Consider the following 14,367-nt stretch of genomic DNA (forward strand, 5'->3'; position numbering starts at 1 on the left):
TATATATATATACACTAGTAGCCCAGTGCACGATATCACACACAGTAGCAGCCTCTGGTCTGTGACAGGTTCTCAGCTCCACCTTCAAGAGGGCCAGTATCTACATATATTACTTGCAATTATTCTGTTGAGGAAAATGTTTTTCCTTCTCTTGGAAATTCTTTAAACAGCTATATTTATAGGAACATATTAACCAGACTTTAGTAGGTCTGGGGAGAGGCCTGATAACCTTTACTTTTTACATTCCTTGGGAAAACAATCAGATTTCTAGTCCAAAATAGTTCACATCTCCACAGGAAAACACACACATACACACACACACACACACACACACACACACAACAGCTCTCATTCACATGTACATAAACTCCTTGTCTCTCTCGGGTTAACAGTCTCAGAGACAGTTTTATTTGTTCCTTCTCCTTCCTAACCCACACATGACTTGTCATTCTATCCTATCAATTCTTGCTTAGAAATATTTATTGAGTTTATTCCTTTGTCTTCATTGCCTGGTCCAGACTTTCTGGGCTAGTTTACAGTAGCTTTCTCTTTACTTGCCTCTTATTGTATGAGTTCTCTTTTTCTGATCTACTCTGCACACTAAAACCAATATTTAAACCACTGCATACTCTGTATTATTTCCCTTCTGAAAAATGCCACAATAGCTATCCACTATCCATTAGTATCGTACTCCCAAGAAGAGGTCCTCTGGTATGAGTTAGAGGTCCTCTGACATAACCTTCTTATGTTAAATAAGGCTAAATGAATTAATAAACCTATGATTTTCCAAAGAGGGAAATATTACATTAGTAACTCAACCAACTCAGTCAAACTGAAATATGGCAATAAGGCTGAACACAAACATTGTTCAAATTTTTGTCACTGTTTTGGAATTAATGTTTCTAGTCTACAAGTCAGAATGTAAAGAATAAGTAAAAGTATTTCATGGCTATTTGACTTAGTCTTGCTGATAATCAAAGTAAGTTATTACCTAATTGATGAAACCTAAGATTAAATACTCCATCTCTGTCAACCATCTAAAAAATTATCTTATTTAGCAATTAGAAATTCATTTGAGCTACCAAGATTCCCTTTTCAAGATACAAAGATGCCTGGGAAAGCTAGCAGCCATTAGCAGTAAGAGCGTACCCATTTCCATCAGATTGCTTTCCTCTTAGGTTGTAGTCTGAAGCACTCCTGACCAGCTGGACTTCAGATTCTTTGTGGACCCAGGGTTCTGTCGGAGCCATTTAGAAGTGCATCATGATCATGGCTTAAGCCTAAACTACACACAGCCCTGATTCGGGCTTGTCTGGACCCTCCTGGAAAGATATTGATCCTTACAGAGATGCTTATGAGCACGGGTCAGGGGTATTCATGTCTATATCCTGGCATGAGCTGACTACAATTAAAGGATGAGAACAAACAAGATGATGTTTTTCCCTCCAGGCTCTCTGTGGACTAAGGGGCACAGGAGTACTGGGGTGAACAATCCCACAGAGATGAGGCCACGCCAGAAGCTTGTGACCCTGGGAGAGACATAAGTATCCTCTGTCCTCTGCACTTTCCATTTTGGCACAGGCATTGGCAGGCCAACCCTCAGTAGGGGCATCACGGGGTATGCCTGCAGCACTGGGCTCTCCCAGAATTGTTCGGGCATTTCCACACCACAAGAGAGAATCATGCAATGGCGAAAACTGATTTTGTAACAGTGGTTAATATGCAAGGGTGGTCTGTGAAACCTGAGGTTTTTCAAGTGGAAAAAAAACACATGCAAAAACTCCAATTCTGTTTTAAGTCAACATCATGTCTGAAGAGGCAAATCCTAAAATCTTCCAGTGTTTGGGGCTTCAGTTACGTCATTTATACAATGGGAATTTTACCTGCTGCCACCTTCTGCTTTATAACTTCAAAGCTACATATTACAATCATGAGTACATTCATGTTTTCTAGCAGAACTTAAAACCAACTTGCAAATATTAAGCTTTTAGATTTTAATAAGGAGAACACATTTTTTTTTTACCTTAAAACGCACTCATTTTTTCAAAAGAAAAGTTTTTCCCCTTTTTCATTGGTTATAATTTCAGTGTTAGTGTTATATAGCAAGTGGATGTGAGGGAGAAACAAACAAAAAAAAATTACGGGGAATGACTCAATTTTTTTAAAGATAAAAAACCCACTTTGAAGAAAGTTATTGCCCCTTTACCACATTTCTCAAAGAATCAAGCATCCATGATTATCTCTGGTGATAACGTTTGCCTGAAACAGAGATCCCATTTCCTAGGAAATGGAAGTTAAGTGATATTGTAAAAAGATTTTCTCTTAAATTTCCCAGTGAAAGTGTTGGTTACAGATCACTACAATGTCAAGTTGGTAAGAACTTTAGTCTCATCTAAAGCAACTGCTTCATTTTGCAAATGAGAAAATCAAGGCCCAGAAATTTATAACTTGCAGGCATCTCTGAGTCACGGAATAGCAGAGTAGAACCAGGTCTCATGCCTGCTCATTGCCAGTTCTCAAGGTACTTTTCACTGACACACACACACACACACACACACACACACACACACACACGCTAGTGCATCACACAGTACATTGCTCACATTCCTTTCAAAAAGTAAATACAATAACATGTGACTTAAATTGGGAATGAGACTTAAAAGTACAGTGAGCACGAGAGAAAAAGGACCACTTTCTGTGAACACTGATGCCAACAAACCACAGAGTGGAGCTTTAGGGGATCTAAAGAGTTCGATTCCCTAAGCCAAACATTCAACAGGGCAGTTGTACATTTAGGTTACTGAGTGTACAATAACACTAGGTTAGGGTTTTTCTGCTTTTTAACAGTGTTTGAGAAAAAAGATAAAGCACTGTGTGATAGTAAAGGGGGAAGAATATCTATTAATCTGGAAGAATAATTTCTACCATAACATTCCGCCGGGCACATCACCCTAATTTAAGGCCTGAATGAGCTCATGCCTGGATCACAGCTGTGAGACAATCAGGTCTCTGGCCCCCAGCACCTCTCCCCCTGCTCCCACACTGCGCCCCACTGACCAGTTTACCTCCTTGAATCTTTGTTTGCATTATATCATTCCGTATTCAAGACCTATGATGGTGTGTGTTTAACTGTTTATTGATTCATGTCCAAATATTTTAATGTAGCTTTTTTTGGCTCTTCGTCATCCATCTGCCTCTCATAAATTCTACTTTCTGGCATGCTGACTGACTGTCTCTCCAGGAAAACAATCTTATTTCCATCACCAGCCTTTGTATATCATTGGCATCCTTTCTCTACTATTTCAGATGCTACCCAAGCTTCAAGGCACCCACTCGTGTCCTCCAGGCAGCTGTTCCCCACTAGCCCACCCTTCACTGTTGAAGCTCTGGTGGAGGTAGCTCTCCCTTCCTGGTTTCATGAATTTTTCTCTTATTGTGTCATATCTGTTAGTCGTGTATCTCCAATTCAACATAACATCTTTTAGAGCAGAAATCATGCCTTCGAAATTACATCTTGGAGTTTCTTGAGCCCTCATCCCACTCTCATTTCCATATACTCTAGCATCCTGCTGACTGGAGCAGATGCTCAGTAAATACTTTGAGTGTTGGACAGTCCATATGCATTGTAAGGAGAAAGTTGCACCTTCATCCAGAACTGGCATAGCCTCAGCACTGGTCCTGGGCGTAACTCTCAGTCCCATTGCTCTTCCCGGAGGCTCCACATCACTCCACCACTAGCCTGTTCCTGTCTTCCTCCTCTGCAGGGTTTGTTAAATCAGTTCCTTCTCTCTAACCATGGACTGTCCACTTCCAGCCAAGGTTACAAACCTTTTTAGCCACCTCTCTGACTCCAAGGAACAGCCACATGAAAGTTTCCATTTAGGTCCCATTTCTTTTCCCTCCGTAAGAGAAATCCCAGCCCTTCCTAGGCTTGAAGCTGTAGACACTTCAGCTGTGAAGACTCTCCTCTCCCACATAAATGCCCCAAGCCCAGGTGCCCCTGCCCCACATCCCAGCTAAGCCTGCAAAATACTAGTTTTCCTTCCCTCCACCCCCCTCAAAATGACCGTGATGTCAATGGGATGCCCTAAAGTGGTGGGTTTTCCTGCTACCTTATCACACGGGAGGGCCAAGGGAGCCTGGTTTCCAGCTGCATACACCTCCCCCAGCACCTGAAGTTCCAGGCTCCTGTCTGCCAGCACCGACTCCCAAGGTGGTGGGGACAGCCTCCAGGGGTTTCTGGGCATCCTGCAACTCCTCCCACCTGCCTCTGCCCTCTCTTCCCTCACACCACGTGACCACACCCAGTGGTCCTTAACCTAACCACCTAGATCAGTGATGGCGAACCTATGAACTCATTTTTTTGGTTGATTTTTCTTTGTTAAATGGTATTAAAATAAAAAAATAAATATCAAAAATATGTCTTTGTTTTACTATGGTTGCAAATATCAAAAAATTTCTATATGTGACACGGCACCAGAGTTAAGTTAGGGTTTTTCAAAATGCTGACATGCCGAGCTCAAAAGGTTCTCCATCACTGACCTAGATTAAACCTTCGAAATAAAGAAAAGTTTCCCCTCCTGCAACTTCTCCTTAAAATAAAGAATATACAGTCACATGCTGCCTAAGGAGGTTTGGCCAACAAGGGACCACATATAGGATTGTTGGTCCCCAAAGACTATAATGAAGCTGAAAAATTCCTATCACCCAATGACTTCGTAGCTAGCATGATGTCATAGAGCAACACATTACTCACGGGTGTATGGCGATGCTGGCATAAGCAAACCTAGTGTGCTGCCAGTCTTATAAATGTACAGCAATACAATTATGTACAGTACAGATCACTTGATGATGATAAGAAGTGACTGTTACTAGTTTACGTATTACCTATGCTACACTTTTTATTGTTATTTTAGACTGCATCTTTCTACTCCTTAAAAACAAGTGTCCTGTAAAACAGCACGCTTTGTTACACTAGCAGCAGTCTCATACATCTTTGTTTACCAAGTGTCCTGACTGCATGCTTTTCTCTTGTGCTTGATTTAATTTCATGTTGCTTTGTACAGTAACACGTTGTATAGGCTTGGGACCTAGGAGCACTAGGCCATACCATAGGGCTTGGGTGTGCGTTAGGCTATACCTTCTGAGTTAGTGGAAGTACACTCCATGGGGTTCACACGATGGTGAAATCCCCTAACAACTCCTTAAAATGCGCATCCCGGTCTAAGCAGCATGTGACTAGATCCCCAGGAAAGCATCTGTGTGTTTCCTGGACAGTGCCCTAGGGGGAACATGTCATTTCCTTTTTCTTTGCTGCCCCATCAGCAACAGGAGATCAGGTCTCACAAGTTGCCTTTTCTCCTCCAGCTCCCCGCACTGCTCCAGCAAGAAACAGGTGTAAGAATTCAATCCCAAGCCTCGGCCAGCTCGAGTCTCCCCAGGAGTCATCTCTCTCTTACCTCTGGCACACACACCAAGGAAAGACCCATCCACCTTGCCCTGCACTCCCAGCCCACATCTTAAGCCAAGGAATTCTCTTTCCAACTACTCCCCGGGATATCTTTCTCTTCCTCTCCCATGCTCCTGCTTTTCCTCCCACCAATTCTCACTCAGGAGCACGGAGCCCCCCAAGGTTTTGAGGGCACCCTGCCTAGCAACCCGGGTCCTCCACTCTGCGCCCACAGCTGCAGCACCCGCCGCTGGGCCCGGGATCCCTTCCGCCCTCTCGCAGCCCTGCGCGCCCAGGGACAGCCCAGCCCCAGCAGGTGCCCCACTGCCGGGCCCTTAAAACGTCGCACTCTCCCAGCGGCCCAAGTTCCCTGACCTGCGCCTGGCAGGGCCCCCGCCGCCCTGGGTCCAGATGCCAGCTCAGACCAGAGTTCGCTCTCCCTGCGACTCCACCCCAGCTTTCCTCCTGGGTCTCCAGCACCCAGTGCGGCCACTTACCCAGGGCCAGGAGCAGCGGCAGGGAGCCGGCGCCGCTGCCCGGGGCGGTCAGGTCCATCAAACCCGCGCTGCAGGGCGGGCAGCCCCTAGACGAGCCTCCCGCCTCCTCCTGCGTCCCTTTTCCAGGCCACTGGGCGTCCGAGGAGGTGCCTGGAAACTAATCCTGGAGCCAGAAGGAAACGAAACTACTCTTCAGACTGGAACCCTGGCTACAGGGCAGGCAAACACCCAGGGCGGCGGCCTCCGGATCCCTGAGAGTCGCTGGGAGGAGGGAGCCTCCTATTTATTTCTGCTCTTTCTGCACACACCCCACCAGCCCGGCGCAGGACGGCGAGGTGGTAGTCTCCAGGTTGTTCCCACCCAAATTGCCCCACACCCACACTGAGATTCATATTGGGCCTGCCCTGGGGCCAGCTCAGCCGCTCCACCTGCTGGGTCGCGCCTGACTGTCCCTGTCCCTCCGCCTGGGGGAGTAAACAGGTAGCCCGGGAGCAGGGAGAGAATGCACCGCAGGGGAGTCAGATGTGTCCTACAAGGCCTGCAGGCAGCCCAGGGAGAAGCCTGCGCCAAACTCTGAGGGAGAAGCAGAGTCAAATGTGCTCTGGAATTCCAACTTTCCTGCAGCCAATTGCCGGTCTCTTGGAGGGACCAGAGCCAAGCAGTGCTGTGGCTAACCTCAGGCATTCGACAATTTACAAGCCCTCTGTTTACATGTATCATTTGTTGGCTCTCTGGGAGTTTGGACTCCCCAAGAGCTACTTTAGAAATGTCACTTATATCTTTATTTATTCATTGATCCATTGTATTTTCACTTATTTCTTTAATGCATTCACTCTACTGGATCTGTAAAAATAAGAAGAATGCTTTTTGCCGGTCTCTATTTCATCACACCTCCTCTTTTATGGAGAAGTGGAATCTGATCCAAGCATTTTCTGGAACACAAAGGCATCCTCATAGCTTTCAAAGACAGAAAGCAGCGCCCAGTATTACCTTTTGAGGTTAATAAGTTTGCCTCCAAAATAACTAAAGGGTACAGCTGTGTTCAGTCTGATCTACATTCCTCTTGCAAGGTCAGTGTGTGGAAGCGTGCCCCCTCAGTACAGAAGTTCTATTTCTTGGACATCCACAAGGCCCATATGTAAACTGCATTTACATATGAAATGCAGTTCAGAGGTCTGGTCCTTCCTCCCCATTGCTTAAATTATACAAATTATGATACATTTTTTCCACACCATTTTAGTGCCCCAAGCAGACCATATGTCCAGAGGAACAAAAATCAACTGTTAATTTTCAGAATCCCATGCTAGCCTCCACATGGCAGTTCATAAAGTCTTGATAGAGAGGTCATGGGATAGACTATTAATGTACCAGCTAAAAGGAGAGGAGCACATTAAGCCAAGGACTTGGCACCATCTCCTTCCTCTTCTTTTCTGATAGTCTCTTCTTCCCTGAGGACCAGGGCCCCATGTTAAGGCATCTTTCACACTGAGATGACACCCGAGCCAGCAACAGTCAGGCTATCCTCCAACAGAGCATTATTGTATTTTTATTTTCCATTGACACTAATAAACAATAAAGCACACCTAAGTAAAAAAAAAATATATACTAAATCTTTGTTCAGTATTGTAAAGTGCCAAGACTTGGTGTAAGTATTCATCATTCATGTCATTCAAATGGTAAATTAACTTTTTCAGGCCACTAGAGTATGAAATAGTGTAATTTAATATACTAAATAGGCCAGATAAATTAATAACCTTCCCTAAGGGCTTTATTTACTACCAGAAATAAAATAAATACCCTGGAGAATATGCCTTCCAAATTTCCTGACCCTGGAGGATTAATCTCTTCAAGATCAAGAAACATCCTTCCTTTTTTCCTTCCTCCCTCCCTTCCTTCCTTCCTTCCTTCCTTCCTATTCCTCCCTTCCTCCTCCTCCTCCTACTTCTTCCTCCCCCCCCCACCTCTTTTTCATTTATTCATAAAGGAAGGTAGATCTGGGATCAAAGCATAAACTTTGGAAGAGTAGAAGGTAAAAATTCACCTCTCTGCTCACCCACCTACTGAGGTGTGTCTCAATGCTTTACATTGTAAAGTGGGCGGTTGCTAAAAGACATTGGTCAGAACTACACTGGAATCACAGGGTAGAACTTGTATCCCCAACCTAGGGATTGCTTGAATGGTGTCTTGCGTGTTCCAACTTTAGGCAGGTAAAACCAGCCCTCTCAAATCTGGTATGAAGCTTAAGTGAATTCCTTTGGAGGGCCTGTAGCATCAGTCTTTTCTCTTCCTACACAGAGCAGTCTTCAGCAAGAACACCCCTGCCCCACCCCTTTGGGCAGGACAATATTTGGTTCTTTGTGGAGCACAACACAAACAGAAACACATGTGGTGGCAGAAAGGAGCGTTCTAGTTCAGCCTGTGTTCTGTGTTCTCCAAATTCTTACTGTAAGGCACTTGGTAGCATAGGAAGACTTCCTCTTGGTAATTTACATTATTTAGTTCAATAAGAATGGATGAATGAAAAGAAATATGAATAATGAAAGACTCTTAAAACGCCAAAACCGGTTTGGCTCAGTGGATAGAGCGTCGGCCTGCGGACTGAAAGGTCCCAGGTTCGAGTCCGGTCGGGGGCATGTGCCTGGGTTGCGGGCACATCCCCATTAGGAGATGTGCAGGAGGCAGCTGATCGATGTCTCTCTCTCATCGATGTTTCCAACTCTCTATCTCTCTCCCTTCCTCTCTGTAAAAAAATCAATAAAATATATTTAAAAAAAAGACTCTTAAAACATGTTTTTACAGTGATGATAAATATTATGCATTATAAATTATTAAAAAGTAGTAGTACAATATATGTGGAGAGCTTTTAAATATTCTATTTGAAATTATTGAATTATGTCTAAGGAAAAAACAGTAAAAAAATCATTGCTCAAAAACTGTAGTTAAGGAATTTTATTTTACAGTGTAGTTTTTCTGGGAAAGGAGATGATTTTTTTCTTACCTATTTTATTATACCTTCCTTTTCAGTCTTTTAGGGATTTTTATTTTCATGTATGCCTCAATCCATTTGGCTTGCTATCCTTTTTTTTTTAAGTAACAGCTCAATACAAGTTTTATAAATCTCAGATATAACCTTTTCTATAATATTATATCTATTAGTTTCAGCTCAGTCTTATGATCTTTTTCTTTGACCATATTCATACATACTCCAAAAAATAATTTTTGAATTTTTTTTTAATATGAGCTTTTGTTCTGGCCTTAGTTGTAGACTAAGTAGAAAAGCACTTAAGTGACATAACTTTAATGCTGTGATATGACAAGGCCCAAAACATCCATACCTAATGCACCTACCACAGTGTTTTTATCCTCTCCTACATGGTTCCAGATTCCCATCAATATAGACAATCCTCTGGGTGGGACAACAGAGGTGGAATATTATGTAAAATTGGTTTTGGAGTCTGATCAATCTGTTTAAATTGGAGCTGTATTACAGAAAACCTGGGTCACAAACTACTCACATTTCCGAGTCTCAGTTTTCTCATCTATAAAATGTGATGGGAATGAATTGCACAGCTTTCATGATTTGCAAGGCTATATATCTCTAAGGCAAAAATCTCGCACATTAGAAATTATTCAGTGTATTATAGTTGTTACCTATATGTATAACAACCGAACGACTGAACAACTGAAGGACGGGTTGCTATGATGTGCATTGACCACCTGGGGGCAGATGCTCAACACAGGAGCTACCCCCTGGTGTCAGTGCATTCCCACAGCAGGAGTGCCACTCAACTGACAGATGGGTGCCAGACACAGGGCTAGCAGCTGGCCACCACAGCCCAGAGACTGCAGCGAGCCTATCAAGTGGCGGTGGCAGCAGGCACAGTGGGGATGGGATGAGCAGGAGCGTCAGGCAGGAGCAGCAGGTGGCGTTGGACTGCCGGTTTCGGCCCAATCCCTGCAAGCTATGCAAAGGGACCCTACCGGTGCGCCAATCCATGAGCCCGGCCTCTAGTATTATTATAACAAGAGAGACTTGTTAGAGGTGGTTGCCATGGAGACTACTTCCAGCCTACAGTGGATGTTGGGCTTAGACCAGGGCAATGGAAATGGAGGGACGATTATCCATATATTTGAAATACAACCAATTGGATTTTCTGATGAACTGGATGTAGGTAAAAAAGAAGTCAAGATGACCTCAAGATTTTTGACCTGATTAACAAAAATAATGTAGACACCATTTACTGTATATGAGTAAATGAGTAAATGAGGGAAAAGACCAGATTTGAGGGGGAATCAGGTCTTCCATTTTGGAATTGTTAAGTTGAAGTGCCAGTTAGACATGCAGGTGAGCATGTATGTTAGTTGGAGAGTTAGCATTGAGAAAAGAGATCTGTGGTGGAAACATAAATTTGGAAATTGTTACCTTAAAGGTCTTTCAAGTCAGGAAACACTAAGGGAAGATGTGGGGAGAGGAGAAGAGATGAGAGAAACTCGAGGCCCAATGTATTGCAAAATTAAGAGGTTGTAGAAGCTGAGAAAGAACGAGCAAAGGAGAATGAGCAAAAGAGGCAACATAGGAATAAGAATTCCATAGTCTGCACTCCTGAAAAAACGAAAAAAGAAATACAAGTTTTCCTCCTGTCTTTTGTTCCTTTCATTTGCCTCCCAGCTATGAATAATTTTAAATATATGCAAATACACCCTCACTTCAACACTAGATTTGTTTTTTCTTCCCTGAAAGGTATAGAAAGAAAAGGGGCAGCTTTAAGTGATGGCCCACTCCTGTCAGGTCAGAATGGTTAGCACAGCCCTCAGGTTAAAAGACATGCTATAGGGTCTGATTAGCCCTCTGTACAAGCATATTCTGGTAGCACAGGAGGGGTGACAGCACATCTGTGAGATCTATTTTCTATTCTTCTTGTCTTGGAGCAAACTTTCACATTTCTATAGGAAATGGCATTGGATGTAAGACAAATGGGATTCCTCAATTACAATAAATGTCAAATTTTGCACTTGAAGGGCATCATGAATTTACATTCCCCTCCTCAGGGAGATCATTACAAAGATAAGAAAAAATAACTAGAAATATATAACTTTCTTCCTCACCTTTTGGCTTTAAAAGTTGTAATATTATGAAACTCCCATGGGAAGATGCCTGGAAGCCAAGGTCACAAGCTTGAAGCCTTGGGCTCTCCTTCACAGACTAAGAAGAAATGTTTCTCTAAACTCTGCTGGGACCCCTTACACTCTTCTGTGCCCTGGGTGTTTCCATCTTGAGGTCAGGCATCTGAGTGGGAAGATGAATTTCTAGGTATTTGTTTTTCTTCTTCTCTCCTTGTAAATACTTGTAGGACATGTACCTCCGTATTGAACACCCCCTTTTAAATATCTTACACAGAGATTGAACTATGTGTCTAACAAGGGGTCACATAAACTTATGAGGTTATGAACATTGTAATGACAATTACAAAAGACATTGTAATAATATTTTACATTACCCTTAGGGTTGTTTTCAGAAGAGCTGCTGGTATTAATATCATTACAAAATCATTACTTAGATTTGTACTAAGCACTATTGGAATAAGTAAGTGAAGGTTTTATGAAAAATAGAACTAATATTTCAAATCTGAAGAGTTTTCATCACCAAGATATTACAAAACCTGATTTGGCTTGAGAGTAAGAATCATGTACAGAAAAACCAAGGAAAAATGCTGCTTAATCAAAGCATCTATCAAATTGAGGGAAATTTCATATTTAAACAAAGTAATTTGGGTTTCTGCTGTACTCCTACACTTAAGTTAACTCAAGAGAATCCATTACATCTCATGTAGCTATCCATATCACCCATGGAAGATACTATCTATCTGTCCAAATAGTCAAAGAAAGAGGTTCTTACTTCTGATCCCTTTTGCTAACTCCTAGAATCAGATTTTGACATACACTGACCTGCAGTAACCCTTGTGGTTTCTTACTTAATTGGCATTGGAATCTTAGGGATATGGTGTCTCATGAAGAGACTGAGATATATTACCTGTGCCCATTCAGTTAGGAGACTGCTGCAACCTGGTTCACCAGTGGATGTAGTTTTCCAGTGGAATTTTGTGAGATAGACTCACTCCCAGAGGAATGTTTTGGGTTTTGACATATGGGTTGGAAAAGAGGAAGGTGGGAGGAATAAAGATCAATTAATTCCTCCATACCCAGAATCAAGGGAGGCTTTAAGCCCGTGACATGTTAAAAACCATGCCATTCAGTTCTCAAAAGAGAAACCCAGGACATGGGACTAATTTTACTTTTGTCATAGGATTGACTTTTTCTTCTTCTTGAGACACATTCCTGGACTGGAATGGTATAATTTTGCCATTCCCCACCTATCTCATCAGGTCTCATGATAGGCAGAAAATGTGAGATTTCACAATTGTTCAACTTTCAAATGTGACCTTCGTGAACTTTGATGAAAGCAACTGGGATTGTAGATGCCTTTCCAACAAGGTGATGCTGATCAGCCTTTCATTTCCAAGAGAGAGGAAGAGAGAATCTCTCTGGTTTTGGGGAGGGAGGGGGCAGTATGTGTGAGTTATTTTTCTTCCAGGTTTTAAAGTTCCATAGAGAAATCACTGGATGTTTTCTGCTTGATGGCATGAAAATGTTTCTAAATCCAAATAATTCTGTGAATATTTAAGAGCAAGGTTATTTGGCAAAAAAGTGAGCTCTGTGGAGTTATCAAAACAGGGCCTGGCAACCATTTCCCTGGCACAGGTGCCTGTTGCTGGATGAACTGAGGCTGATCAAATCACTTCATCCAGCAGCTGCTGGTCAAGGCACTCTTTGGAATTCTGGTCTGTGTGGTGTTTATGAGAATACTGGCTACGTTTAAGGGGGCACAGCTTACATTTGAAGCCAGGTGTGTTTTGCAAAGTAGAAAGGACCTTTCTGGAGCACAGCAGATCTGTCACAAAGTGTTATTGCTTCTTAAATTCTTTTCCTTGCCCTCCATTCCCTGGCTACAGGCCCACATCACATATGTCTGCATGGCTCAGCTGTGCCTTGGTTTTCTCCTAATCCTGGCATCTTCCTACTCTGATGCGCTCTGCACTCTCCTGCCTAATCTACACTAATAAAAGAGAAAGATGCAAATTGACCTTACCTTCACCATGCCCACCAGCCAATCAGGAGTGAGTATCCAAATAAACCCAACAAAGATGGCAGTAAATTTGCATACACAGGCTCCGAGCGCCCCAGCTGCACTGGGCCTCTGGGCAGCATGGGAAGGTGGAAAGGCGGCTCCGGCCAGAGCAAAGGCAGTGGTGGCAGGCAGGGGAAGGAAGGCCCATTCTTGCACGAATCTTCAAGCCTCTAGTACATTTATAAAACACTTCCCAGTTTAGCTTTTACCTGTACCATTGAATTTAATGCATAAGTACCTTCATAAGCTCTTTCCTGCCGTAAAGTTCAGTGTAAACACTTCAGCCTACTGACAATTTGAGGTTTCTAACTTCTATTCACAGCCATCCTTGTCTGCTTCTCCTCATGCCCCTTCCATTGTCCCAATTAAATTTGTCCTCTGCATAAGGCTTGCGTGTTTTTGACCTTGAGCTTTAGCTCTTGACATTCTTCTAGCCTCAATGGCTTACTAGCCTCCTCCTAAAAAAAAAAAAAATCAAAAAGATCTATGTTTTCCAGAAAATTTTCCTTAATTAAATAAGACCTTTGAACTAATATCAGATTTCTCTTAGAATTGCCAAGATTTCCAAGATTCTATAATCGATCCATTTACTGAGGGCCTTATAGTCCAGGCACTCTGCTAGGAATTCCACGTGTATTTTCTTTGAGCCTCTGAATAAGGTAGATGTTATCATTTTCAGTTTGCAGATGAGGAAACTCAGGCTCAGGCAGCTTTATTTGCTTTCCCAGACCCATGTGGCTAGTGAAAGGCAGAGCTGAAAATGAAACACTAAGTTCCTTCCTCCCAATCCAGCGTTCTTACCACGGCTTCCAGTGGACCACAACTGTTTGTGCAGTTACTATGGGTGCTCTTGCTTGCTTATTCTTGTCTTGAATTTGGTTTATTATGAGAGGGAGATAAGATATCCCTTATTCCTTTGATGTTTTCCAATATCTACTGTAGGCTCTGGAGATAGAAAGTACTTGATGAATGGAAGTTGACTAATCAATTTATTTGCCAAAATACACAGATCTTTGCCTTTGAGCCAATTTGCACTTATTTCTGGCAGAAATTTCAGTAAGAACCCCATTGATTGGCATGCATGACAGAAATATCTGGCGCGGACCAGCAGTGAGCATGGCTGGTAATTAAGCCACCAACCAAAACCAGGTCAGCCAGTTCCTCAGCAACATTCTGCCACCCACTAAAACTGTGACCTGGCATCACAGGCACTTGCTGTGTGTAGATGGTGAGAG

At 42.9% G+C, this 14,367-nt stretch overlaps 1 protein-coding gene across 1 annotated transcript in view; it reads right to left on the minus strand.

Annotated features, from left to right (window-relative positions):
• The window catches only part of BTC (betacellulin), a 42,483-nt gene extending 36,104 nt beyond the window's left edge, over window positions 1-6,379 (minus strand). Inside the window, exon 1 of the mRNA XM_006754574.2 lies at window positions 5,947-6,379. Within this exon, the coding sequence (XP_006754637.1) occupies window positions 5,947-6,004 (58 nt within the window). The 5' untranslated portion in view covers window positions 6,005-6,379. The remainder of the gene's footprint in view (window positions 1-5,946) is intronic.
• Window positions 6,380-14,367: the final 7,988 nt, after the last annotated feature.

The sequence above is a fragment of the Myotis davidii genome, unplaced genomic scaffold (genome assembly GCF_000327345.1).
Source record: "Myotis davidii unplaced genomic scaffold, ASM32734v1 scaffold892, whole genome shotgun sequence".
Lineage (NCBI taxonomy): Eukaryota > Metazoa > Chordata > Mammalia > Chiroptera > Vespertilionidae > Myotis > Myotis davidii.